The sequence below is a fragment of the Aythya fuligula genome, chromosome 1, assembly GCF_009819795.1.
Source record: "Aythya fuligula isolate bAytFul2 chromosome 1, bAytFul2.pri, whole genome shotgun sequence".
Classification (NCBI taxonomy): domain Eukaryota; kingdom Metazoa; phylum Chordata; class Aves; order Anseriformes; family Anatidae; genus Aythya; species Aythya fuligula.
Window position 1 is genome coordinate 70,066,037 of NC_045559.1, and position 13,499 is coordinate 70,079,535.

General features: G+C 37.8%; 1 protein-coding gene across 1 annotated transcript in view; it reads left to right on the top strand.

Annotated features, from left to right (window-relative positions):
• LOC116487934 (potassium voltage-gated channel subfamily KQT member 1-like) overlaps nucleotides 1-13,499 on the top strand; it is a 318,679-nt gene that overhangs the window by 102,627 nt on the left and 202,553 nt on the right. Inside the window, 1 exon segment of the mRNA XM_032185222.1 lies at nucleotides 4,067-4,181. Within this exon segment, the coding sequence (XP_032041113.1) occupies nucleotides 4,067-4,181 (115 nt within the window).

The window sequence follows — 13,499 nt, forward strand, 5'->3', positions numbered from 1 at the left end:
TCAGAAAATGAGTTGTTTCCAGAAATAAAGTTTCAGATAAGGTAACTGCTTATGACTCTGCCAGTCACCTTAAAGACAGAAGAATATTTAGAACAAGGGATATGATACTTGCATTTACAATTGATTCTGATGTTTGGATGTGTGGATCAGAAAACATTATTAACAGGTTAATATTTTAAGCAGGAACACATAATTAAGGGGTGGTAAAAGCATAAAAGTATTTAGTATTAAGTAGATCTTATTATTAGGATTACAAAGATAAAACCCATATTGTCTTATAGCGGCTTAATACTAAACAAAACATGAACCTGAACAGACTCCAACCTGAGTCAAGTGTTTCTGAGAGTAGTGGGAAATCTTCTAATATCACAGTACAAATGTTAATAGAATCAGAGCTGTGATTTCTGCTTGAACTTGCTGTTCAGGAATAGCACTTCTATGAAAAGCTCTTCTTTCTGTTAGTATTTGTGGATGCTAGGGGAAGGTTTTTGAGATAAATCTATTTTGTAACCAAACATGCAAAAAAATTATTATGCCCACAGATCTGTGTTGGGAGCATGGTGGGAGGGTGGGGAAGGGGGTAGGCAGAGAGAGAATGTCTGTGACATGACACAAATACTTAGTTTTATGGAGCAAAGTGGACGTCTTCCATTCAACTAATGAAACGAGGTATGGAGTATACACTACAGAGCTTCTGTTGTATCAAGTATATAATCACAGCCCAAAGCATTGTCTTTTTCAAAATGATCGTAGGAATGAAACATATGTGCAATATCTGTGGGGTGAGACTTTCATAGATGATCATAGTAAAGTCTTCATCAAACAGAAAATTTGCCTGTGTATGTCCCCTATGTAAAGAGGGAACAAAAGCTTGCTGTGATTGAAGATTACCAAGCACCAGCTGAGACCATTAAGCACAGGACTATATTTGCCACATGACTGCAGGTATACAGTCAAAGAAGAAGGGGCTCCAGGTGACCCGTGAAGTAAGAGCACAGCTGCTTTGTAGTGCTCAGCACAGAATGAGGAGAAAGTGTGGGATTCAGTACTGGCATACTACTGTCATATCTCTCTTCCTATAAATATCAAGTTATGGGGCAAAAAGCCAACGTAGTACTGAATGCCTCTCATAGAAGGAATTAGCAAGCAAATGTAAACAGTTGAACAATCAGTTTTCTTTAAGAACCGTGGATGCACATTGTGGACAGCAGTGTGTTGAGACATGGACACTTCCAACTGATAGTGGAATAAATGGTGGATTGCGATCCTGGGCTTCAGGAGAACAAACTTTGGCCTCTTCAGGGATCTACTTGGAAGAATACCATGGATAAAGGACCTAGAAGGAAGGGGTGTCCAAGACAGCTGGTCAATATTTAAGCATCAATTCTCCCAAACTCAAGATTGGTGCATCCCATATGGTAAGAAGGCAAGCAAAGAGTGCAGGAGACCTGCATGGATGGGCAGGGAGCTCGTGGAAAAGCTCAGACAGAAGAAGGAAGTTTCCAGCATGTAGGAAAATGGGTAGGCCACTTGGGAGGAATATAGGGACACTGTCAGAGTATGCAGGAAAGGCCAAGGAGGGAAGTATGTTCCTACGAGGAAGGCCAAGACCCATTTGGAATTAAATCTGGCAAGAGATTTCAAGGACAAGAAGGGCTTCTTCAAATACATCAGTAGAAAAAAGAAGACTGGGGAAAACTTAATAAATGAATAAATAAATAAATAAATGAAAATTTCAGACCTTGGAGACAAAGAGAGGAAGTCTGGAGAAAAGAGCACATGCTCTTGGTCGAAGAGGGTCAGGTCAGAGATCAGCTAAGCAAACCTGATATCCACAAATCCATGGGTCCCGATGGCATACACCCATGGGTGCTAAGGGAGCTGGCTAATGTTATTGCTAGGCCACTCTCTGTCATCTTTGAAAGGTTGTGGATAATAGGAGAGGTGTCTGGGGCCTGGTAGAAAGCCAATGTCATGTCAGTCTTCAAAAGGGCAAGAAGGAGGACCCAGACAACTAGTCAGCCTCACCTCCATCCCTGGAAAGGTGATGGAGCAGCTCATCCTAGTGGTCATTTCCAAGCATGTGGAGGATAAGAAGGTGCTCAGGAGTAGTCAGCATGGATTCACCAAGGGCAAATCATACTTAACCAATCTGATGCCCTTGAATGATGAGATGGGTAGATGAGGGGAGAGTGGTGTCTGTGGTCTACCTTGACTTCAGCAAGGCTTTTGATACGGTTTCCCATAGAATCCTGGTAGACTCACTCAGGAAGTGTGGCCTAGATGAGTGGATGGTGAGGTGGATTGAGAACTGGCTGGATGGCAGTGCTCAGAGTGTTGAGCTCGGTGCCACAGAGTCTAGCTGGGGGCCTGTAGTTAGCGCTGTCCCCCAGGGGTCGGTACTGGGTCTGGTCTTGTTCAACTTATTCATCAACAACCTGGAACAGAGTGCACCCTCAGCAAGTTTGGACACAAAGTTGGGAGGAGTGGCTGATACCCTGGAGGGCTGTGCTGCCATTCAGAGGCACCTCGCCAGGCTGGTGGGATAGGCTGAGAGGAACCTCATGAAGTTCAACAAGGGCAAATGCAGGGTCCTGCACCTAGGGAGGAATCACCCCAAGCACCAGTGCAGGCTGGGAGCTGGGGGCTGACCTGCTGGAGAGTAGCTATGCAGAGAGGGGCCTGGGAGTTCTGTTGGACAGCAAGCTGACCATGGGCCAGCAATGTGCCCTTGTGGCCAAGAAGGTCAACGGTATCCTGGGGTGCATTTGGAAGAGTGTTGCCGGCAGGTCAAGGGAGTGATCATCCCCCTTTGCTTAGCCCTGGTGAGGCCTCACCTGGAGTATTGTGTCCAGCTCTGGGCTCCCTGGTACAAGAGGGACATGGAGCTACTGGCGCAAGTTCAGAGGAATTCTGAGATGATTAGAGGACTGGAGCATCTGTCATATGAGGACAGGCTGAGAAAACCGGGCCTGTTCAGCCTGGAAAAGAGAAGACTAAAGGGAGACCTCATCAATGTATATAGATAGCTGAAGGGAAGAGATCAGGAGGATGGAACCAGATTTTTTTCAGTGGTATCCAGTGAAATGACGAGAGGCAGTGGGCGCAAACTGAAGCATAGGAGGTTGCGGCTGAGTATGAGAGGGCACTTATTTATTGTGAGGGTGACAGAGCTCTGGGACAGGTTGCCCAGAGAAGTTGTGGAGTCTCCTTCTCTGGAGATATTCAAAACCCACCTGGATGCCATCCTGCACAGTGTGCTCTAGATGATCCTGCTCAGCAAGGGGTTGGACTAGATGATCTTCAGATGTCCATTCCAACCTCGGCCATTCTGTGAACTCGGACCTGTACTTCATGGAGACGAGTATTTGCTCAAACTTTTTAAAACAATTGTTTTTCATGACTTACAAGGCTAGTTGCACTTTTACAGTCTGAGTGAAATCCTTCATTTGTTGGTTATTGTATATATTCTTAGTATGTAGTGAAATTTGTAGCTTTCCTCTGCGTTGAACTTAAGCAGTATGTTCAAAGGGGCAGTACCATCTTTGTTATCCATTGTAGCTACCCTGCTGAGTTTCCTGAGTTCAAACACCTGAGGCTTTAGCCTGTGAGAATTTTTGAACAGGGATGAATACAGGGATCAAATAAAGTACTCAATACATAATGCAGTTATATGATGAAAACAGTAAGTTTAAAGAAGGATTTTAGAGAAATTTAACAATACATATCAGGTGATATTAACTGCAGTAGTGAAAGTCTGAATATTTCCATCTATTGGCATGTCCACATTAAAGTTATAGATAAGGTGAATTTCTGCTTACAAGTAGGTAGCTCTCAAGAAGAAAAGGTTGTTTTGTAAGAGGTTCCTGTGTATTTGAACTGTATATGTGCACTTATGTATTTTTGTATGGCATATGTTAAGCATTGATTTCAGTGATTCTGACCAAAAACAGCCATGTGACATATTAGGACTATTTCTCTAAATTACTGTACAATATCATAAGGGAAATAGTTTGTATATGTTGTCACCCTAATGTATTATGATCTCTTTGATTTATTTGTGCAGTGAAAAGACGTTTAGAAGGGAACATCCAAGAAATGTCACGAGCCAACAGCTTCACTGATGACATTGACCTTATAACAGAAGAGTCACCACTGCCAGCTGTATCTGATGTGGCACAGTAAGTGGAACAGTAGCTTTCAGTAGCTTTTTAATTGATAATAAAGCACATTTGTTTTTGCGTTGTATTAGTGTATTTGTCACTGAATAAAAGGAGTATTCTTTGACAGCACTTTAAGTGATTATGAGTTTAGATAACTGTATGTGAATGTTTCTATAATATGCTTAGCTTTAAGCATATTGGAAGTAGTCAGACGTTTGCAAAGAGAATTGTCATATAATGGGTGGCTTACTGTCTTGGTGTCTTTTTTTATTTTTTTTATTAATTATTTTTTAAACAGATAACAGTTCCTCATGCTGTGTTTCACAGAGAGCCTTATGCTTTGTAGAATTCTGAAGTGCTCCTAGTATGTTTAATCTATAAATTGACTGGAAACATGAATTAAATACTTATGCATAAATACAAGCTGAAAATGTAAAGTCTACGTTATGTGTAATATTGTAAGGAAATTATGTTGGAAAAATACGAAAATTGAATTATTGAGGAGATACTGATAGTGTCTGGATTGACCAGAACAGAACGTCCCCATTACCAGTAAGTTTGCTGTAATAGTTGAGTGAACTTCTAGGTTGCTTGTCTCAGATCAGGGAAATGCTTATCGCACTGTTTCTTGAAATAAGTATGTTAGTATCTGCATGCAGAACACCTGTTTGTGTTTTGATGGGATCTCGAGTAACCTTGATGTTTTTTTTTTTTTTTTCTGTGCAATATACAGAGGATAGAGATACAAGGGGATAGAGAATCTGGAGTATTTCAAATTTGAAGTGGAGCAATATAGAAAGGCCTGGATGGACCAATGCATCTAGATATCATTTTCAGGCTTTATGTTATATGCAGAAACTGTTGCAAACAATGCTGGTGAATAGAACTTGTTTTAGCCATAATGTATGCCCTGAAGACATAGTAAAGCTGATGCAGCTTTGTGAGGATCTAATTATTGTTCAGATGTTATACTAATGTTGATTTAAAAACTTGCCAGAGTTAACACTTGCAAAAGAGCATGGAAATGTCATTGGGAAAACCTTCCAGTAAATGCTTGAATATAAAATTATTTTTTAAATATTAAGATAAACTTTTATTGAGTTCTTTCAGATAGAATGTTGGAAAAGATCTTGCACATCTGTCCCTCTAGTGGGAGATAAAATCTTGTGTCAAATTCATGCATATGTTCCACCTATTACTGGGCTAACAAATTGAAGGATACTCTGCTGCTGGAAAATTTTAATGTTATTTTAGTTCAAAGTTGCCCAAAAGAAAAATAAGAAATAAATGTACAATGTGTTTGTCAATCTAACAAAAAAAAAAAACAGCGTATTAAAATTAGTAAAAAGCGCAGGTCAAAGAATGTTGTGCTCTAAATTCGCCGACTTGTTCATTTGATTCTTACTATATGATAGGAAAATGAAACATTTACAAGAAAAATGGAATTGGAATTCAGAGCAGTGTGTGGGGCAAGACAGAGTGATTAAAGACATTTGCAAGCACTTTATAGGAGAACCAGTACGTGTTGTGAGCTGTTGTTTTGACTTCAGACCACTAAGTTAAAGGTGCTGAATTTGTTTTTGAAAACAGAGGTCAGCAGGGTTTAGCCATGGAGTTGGTGGAAGATTCTTGAGGATATTGTAAAAAACAGTTAAGTCATTTGGGTGATTTCATGTCCAAAGGAAAATTTTTAAGGCTTTATGAATCAAAAAAAAAAAAAAAAGTTTGAAAACACCAGAAAAAAAACACCTCTGGAAAACAAAATTTTAAAGTATATATTTATGTTCTTATGCCAGCAAGACAGGATCAAGAACATCAGCAATGACAGAGGAAACTGTTTTGCATGGAAATGGCATTACATTCTATTGCTGTGTACTGTTTATCTGTTTATTCTTAATTCGCAGCGGTAGCTCTGGTATTCAGAAAAGGGTAGTCTACGGATTTAAGAGAGAAAAGTTTCACACTATTAATTCTATTTTTTTTTTTTTCCAGTTTTTATCCATTCGAATTTCCTACTGCAACTATCCACTGAGGACTAGATTATCTGACTTATTTATTTTTTAAGCTATTCCATATTAGTTCCACAGGATGGACATATGGTGAAAGCTTTCTTCACCAGAAGTGAGCAAAGTTTGCTTTATGGCATGCTTGTCATCAGGCTAATATTCAGTAGACTTATTTCCAATCTGAGAAAGGCTGAAGGGCTTTTCCCTCAGAAATAAGGTGTTTAGGAGCAGAATGCCAGAAAAATTAATGCAGCATGCTTCCAGGGGAACTTAGATGTAAAGAAAGCATTGAGATTTGTATTTCCTGGAGAACAGAAGAAAGGTTGTAAAACTGTTAGAATTTTTGTGGTTTTATTTTGTTATTATTTTAATGATATCTGCATAAGTTTCTTCACTCCCAGCAACTAAGATGTCAGGTATGGGAGGTGACCTGATGATAGAGGGTTCTTTAAATTTGTTTGACACCTGTAATGCTCCTAGAGATCCTGGCTGGAACACAGGACTGTGCTTGCTAGTTATGGTACAACATCAGGACTCCAGTCTCATGTTCTCTGACCTCCTGTGCAAATGTAGTGGGTTAAACCAACTGCATTTTACTATATGTGAGAGACAGTCTTAGGTTCCCAGGACAGAAATGAGGGCAAATGAAATGGGGTAAGCTGTTTATAAGTGTTGCTCTTAACGAGTATGTTTTGGCAGTGTTGGCTGCGAATTAATATAATACTTTTCTGAGATACAAAAGTGTGTTTGAAGTCTAGTAGGAAAGCACTGAGGATGAGGGGTAGAAATGTCATGAACTGATTACAAGGATTTGTGACAATTCTTTTCAGGGGTCCCAGAACTATCCCAGCTATGTTGGAGGATATTTTAGGGAACAAATATTGTTGCTTGTCTTCAGACAAAGATAATTATTGACAGCAGTATTCAAGACAAATTTGAAAGCGATGTTGCTCCAATGTGATTGCTTTTTGCATTTTTTTTTCTTCATATGATTACTTTCAGTGCAGGTAACTTATAGTGATTATATGTCTATTAAATCCATGGTAATTATACTGTGTTTTTATGCATGATATCGTGGTGCTTGTAATTTCACAACATGGTATTTTGGTCTAAATCAGAGAATTATGAATTGTTGCATTCAAATTATGCATTTTAAAGTCAGCTCACTGCAAGCAAAGATTTTTGCATTTGGAAAGAAACATAATATTATTTCTCCTGCTTAGTACAAGAAAAATTGGTTGTATTATGTGTTATTCTGTACAGTGCATCTTGCAAACTGCTTACATTTCTAGCTCATGTTAGAGTTAGAATGTGTTTCTCTTTTTTGTTTATTTTGTGTAAAATAAGGAAAGGAATAGTAGAAAGCTAACCAAATACATGAAAGAAAATATATAAATATGTGTAGTATTTTCAAGTAATGTGTTTCAGAGTTTAAAGTAATATACTGTCAATTCATTAATTCCTTTTCATGTGAACGTCATAAAAATATAAACAGAATGAGCCTGCAAATAAATATTGGTACATTAACGATTATTAAATTCTAAGAGGCGTTACATATAATATATGTATGAATTTCAACTTCTGAATATCCATAATGAACTTTAAGCGTATAGAAAAACATATCCAAAGTTACAGATACACAGATACAGATGCAGATCCAGATATAAGTATATCTAAAAAAGGAAGCCAAATTACCATTTCATGTAGTTTCATACTTCTAAAATCAAACATGCTAGTTTTTACCTTTATCATTGGTAATTTTAGTTTATATGTCTGTAATTCTATTTAGTATTTTGCTGAAACAAAATTGCATTAAATTAAGAGGGGTCCTGATTAATAAAGATGTAGCATCTAATTTCTCATTTATATTGTGAACTTTATTGAAGAAGCACAGAACACAACTTTTTCTTTCTTTTTTTTTTTTTTTTTTTAAAAAACACAAATCTGTCATTTCTAAAACATTAAGATAATATGTATTAACTCTGTATTTTCCAGATATGAACTTACCTCCTAATTGAGTATTAGGTATACTTAGTGTGCTTATTTGTCTTGTCTTTTAGCAAAAGTATAAGCAGGTAAGTCATCACGTGTGCAAGCTTTCTGAATCAGCATGGCTTTTGCTTTGCACTTAGTTATATTATACCTAAACTAGCGTGCCTTGGAATTCATAATGGAGGAATATATATATTTTTTCCTATTAAAAGCTCCACTTTATTCTAACCATGTAAACAAATAGTTATTTTGTTTTCTCATGTAGACATTGTTTCATGCTCTGGAATGATGGAATGCGTTTTTTTTTTTTTTTTTTTTTTTTTTTTATTCCCTCCTTTGGAATGGTTTATGTGATAGAAGTGCTTTGAGCTCATTCAAGAATAACATGCATTTGATTGTCAGCAAGACAAATTCTAATCCTAGAGTCACAATGCAGTCAGTGAATTAGGCAAAAGTTCTTCCAATAGTAGAATTCAGCCAAAGGCGTATATGCAGTGAACCTTCTCAGTTTGCAAAGTATGTGAAAGTATGGCTTTCACACAACAGTTACTGACAGTATGCTGCAATGATGACAATTTCACATGAGATGCTTCTTTGTGAGGTCAAGCTGCCAAATGGTGAAGTTCTCCTTGCCTTCAAACAAGCGTCTAAGTTACAAAATAAATCTCACTGTATACATTTATTTCAAAACCTGTAACATTTTTTTTATTATTTTCTAAGCTGATATTTTGATTATTAAACATGAAATATCAAGTCTACAACTGTATTTTTTAATGCATGTGCATTACTCTCACAGTAACTTGTTTTTCAGGCTGGTTGGAAAATGGTGATACCACCATTTGAGAATGCATCTTAAGTGAAAGCAAAGCAGTTCAGTTGGTTGCAATACTGCCCAGGTTTAAGCAGTTAATACAGCCAGTACTGGAATTCTCATGATAGTGACCTGTGCAAGCTTAGAGAAGGTGTGCTGTCCTGCTAGAAGATGGGAAGTGTCAATAAAATTAAAATGAAATAGCAAACTTAAGAATAGAGCTCAAGTATGAGATGTCTTTTTGTATAAGTCCATTTGCTTTGAATGGTTCACATGATGTTTTAGTTTCCAATGATCTGGGCAAAAATGTGGGAAAATACAAAATTCCCTGAGCCAGGGAATGAAACTATCATATTTAATATATGTGGTTGTCTGAAGTTCTTGCTGAAGATTTCTGGCCCAGGTTCTTTGGTAAAATCCTCATGTAATTGTTGACCTGAGTGGAGCTATATTGATTTATACTGGCTGTTTCTGTGTTGTACAAAGTGGAAATCAAAATGATGTTGCTAGATATGAACATATTTATTTAATCATAAATGCTGTCAGAGTTGTTTATTTTCAATTTGTTAATGAGTAATAGATTCTTCTGTTTTTAACAAGTTCTTAAGCTACCTTATTGCCTATAATATACTTAGCCACTCAATTTTTCATTCTCTGTTGAGCAGTTAGAAGATGACTCCATCAGTGCACAGAGACACTACAAAATAATGTTCTGTCTGTGCTTTAAATGTAGGAAAAAAAAAAAAAAAAAGAAAAAAAAGATTATATTTGACTTATTACAGCACACTTGTTTGGTCTTTATGTTTCTAAATTAAATTCTACATTAGAAAAGGTTTTGAGGTCTAAATCTTGTGAATGTTATTTATGGAGCTGAAAAGTTAATTTTTATCACTTTGCTTTTTCTTGCTAACCTTGGCACTTTCCTTATATCACCTGATTATTTTGGCAGAAGTTGTAAAATCAATTCAAAAATGAATCCTTCTTCCATCTTGACTCAGCATAATGTATGGTGCTGCTTCTTTCTCCGTGACATTATATCTTGAGGCCTCTATTTCTTCCTAATTTCCTATTATGTGTACATGCACGTGACAAAGACAGAGGGCCTAGTATAGAATTAGGCCTGTTTGTAAAAATGGTATACATGGCAAATTCCTGTACCATTGTAACGGGTTACTTACTAATGAAGAAGGCAAGAGAGAGTTCCAAATGGCACTAAACAAGTGGCAAACTGTGATTTCTGTTTAAGTTTCTTATCCGTTTTTGGCAGGACTTTTGTCTCTTTTACCTGTCTGATGCAGCCCATCTTGTGTATCACAAGGTCTTTGAGGAAAGAGCTGATAATACTGAGCTCTGTAAAGTGAGTAAACTGTAAGATTGCTAATTCTTGATTTGTGTCTACAAGCACCAAAAATGCAAATTAAACCTATCATTCATATGAGTTTGGTATGTGACAAAGGTAAGAAAGGAGGAAAAAAATGCATCAGAGTGAGAGCAGAGACAAACCCTAGTGGATTTCTAGTCCTTCCTAGTTTGAACATCTAAGGGCAGCCATTTAAGCGGTCATTTAAACAAACCCCAGTTCAAACCAGAAGTTAAATAGCAGAGATGTGTTTTACCAGGGTCAAGCGACACATTCTTTGGGGATGGATATGTTGCCTGATAGACAACAAAATCATCAACTACAAGTCCTGTAGATCTGTACTAACAGGTACTTTTGCAGAATCAGAACTCCTTGAGGAAGAAGGAGGAACAGTAGAGGCTAAAATAATGGGCCCAAGTGAGCAGCTTGCTGAGATCCTGTGAAAGCTGCAACAGAATACAGCGTAACATGTAAGTAGATCTTGGAAGGGAGAGCACAGCCTACTACTGTAAATTACCTCAGATTAAGAGGCATGCAGCTATAAGGCTGCAGCCTGTGGCAATTCAGAGTTTATTTGGCTGAGAAGGAACCCTCCCCAGGACAGAACTAACTGTGACACAAAACACCACTGCTTCCAACATAAGGCCTGTAGGGTGACTTAGGACATGAAACCTTAATGTGGAAGTTGTTGAGGCATCATCTTTCATATGTCTTCTGTTTGTACCTTTTTGTTTTCCTTGGTACATGTTTGTCTTTACAAAGGAATAAATTCTGTTGGCCCTTGATTCTGTGTTTCAATCTATAGTAAACTAGAGGCAGGGACTACTAACTTGTGCATTCTACTAACTGGAGTTGTCACATGCTTTCAAGACTGAAAGGAGATTCTGGAACAGAAGGAGCAAAGGTTCTGCCACCATCAGAGACATGGTATGCTTTACTAAGGAGTAATGGATACCTTTTGTTGAGTCTGGGAGAGCATCCACTATATGTGATTCATTTTTTTGCTATTGTTGTTACTAAGATGAAGTTTTGCAAATGATATTTGTCTCTTTCTGGACTCTCCTTTGCTGTACTGGAACTGTGCAAGAGTGAAGGAGAGCAGTGAACATAACTTTCTCAGCCTTGAATTTCTTTTGCCTCCATCTGGTCTTCATGTTATGCAGATTGTGATGACAACAACTATTGACCATGAAAATATTTTCTATGATGCACACCAGAGTTAACCTTCCAGCAGGAAAGAGAATTTGGCCAATAGACTATATTGAAAGATTACACCAAGCCGGTCCCAGATAGCACAGTCTCAGGAAAAACATACACAGCGCCAGTTTTAACAGCAGACATCCTGTTTTTGTTTTTCAGAGTTCTGTGGTTTAAAGCTGTGGTGTTTAAAGCTCTTCACGCTGTAAGGAAAAGCAAAAGTTACAAATTCTATATGTCAGCATGGTTAAGAAACTGTGGTTGAGTATGCGTTTTGCAGCTCACTAAGGTCACTTAAAGGTAAATGTCAGTTGGTCTCTTTTAGCAGAAAGCAGTCATCACGTCAGCTCTCTTGGGAGGAAACCTTTAGAAGGTGAGATCTTCATACAATGACCATCATCAGTGGTAATTGCCATCAGCTGAACAGCTGTAGTAATAACTCTTCAGCTGGAACAGGCTGCCAGGGAAGTGATAGCTACACCTGTTCCCCACGGGAAAGTGGGGTCTTAATTACTTTTGATGAATTGAGAGTGAGACCAACAGTTGCTGTTCTTTGTGAGGCCCTGTAAATAACAGAGTCAAATCACATTAGGGAATGGTGGGTTTAATACAATACTAGCCAAAATAATTCTATGCAAAAGCTTAAAAAGTGTTTATGTACTTTTGCTATGTTCTTATGAATCAATCTGTATGTAATCTGGCTGTAAACATGGTTCACTGTCTCAGTTCGAAGTCTTGAAATGATGTGACAGAAGCATAAATAAAGATCTGAAGGTGGAAGTGATCAGATATCCATGGTTCCCCACCTTCCCCCCTCCCCTTATTTTCTTTTATTTTAATTTTAAGCTTGTAGAATGAAAAACAGCTTTTAGATTGTATGCGAGAGATTTTATCCGCAAAATGATTAGCAGAACAAACCAACTTCAAAATGTGGTTATTGCACAATCAAAGGAAGTGGGAATAGAGAAAGAGGAAATGGTTGATTGCCAAAAACTATAGAAGAACCCTGAAGAGGAGTGGAAAAGATAAGTCTTAGATAAGGCAATGCTTGCAAAGCCTTAAGCCCCACAGTGTAGCACTCCATTCAAATAGGGAAAACTGAGACTCCAAGGAGGAGAATGACTTTGTTTCACGATTGCTGAATCCTGATACAAAAGGAGACAAAATAGGCAAATGAATCTTCACTGAGGAACAGAACCTTCCATGAGGATTGAGGATTAACTGAGGGCAAAGAAGGTACTCTTTCATCTGTGTTTGTGTTTGCTCTGGGTCACCTGGAAGAACAGAGCATGAAGTTGCTCCCCACTTCACCTGAAGAGGGATCTACAGGGATGAGGGGGCACTTCACACTTTTTTCAATGGAGTGGAAAATACCACTTCTGTTTGTAATTCATGGAGATATAGTCAAAGGAAGGTGCTCCGTACTTAGTCTTGGCATTTAGATTTTCTCCCTAAAAGCAAATTCAGGAACAGTGGTTTGTTTGTTTAGTCTAGTGGAAGTGATCGATTTATCGTAAGATTGACGTATAGGAAAAATGAATGGCTTTCTCCATTGCCCAGTGACAGAAATTTTATACAAAGTGAATGGAACAAGCTATAGAACTTATGATAGGTTTTAAAGCTTACATTAGAAGTGCTCAAATAAAAAGGTGCTGTACGTACCTTTATAAGTTATTGATCAGTACTTGAAAAGAAAAGTGTTTTGTCCATCTTTCAGCTTTATGTCAGTCTTCCAGTAGTTCTCTCCATGAAGTTTTTTATCAGGGACTAAGAATATTTTCTTGTTGGTCTTTGGCTCTGGTTGAAAATCCCCCTGTGAATAACTCTTTGACACAAAGCACATTTCAAGTCTTACCGAGTTCTTAGTTTATTTGTGCAAACACCATTTAGCTTTGTGTTTTTATCACAACTTCCTTATATAGTTGTAACTTTCAGTGTAACTACAGAAACAGTTCACATTATCAGCAACA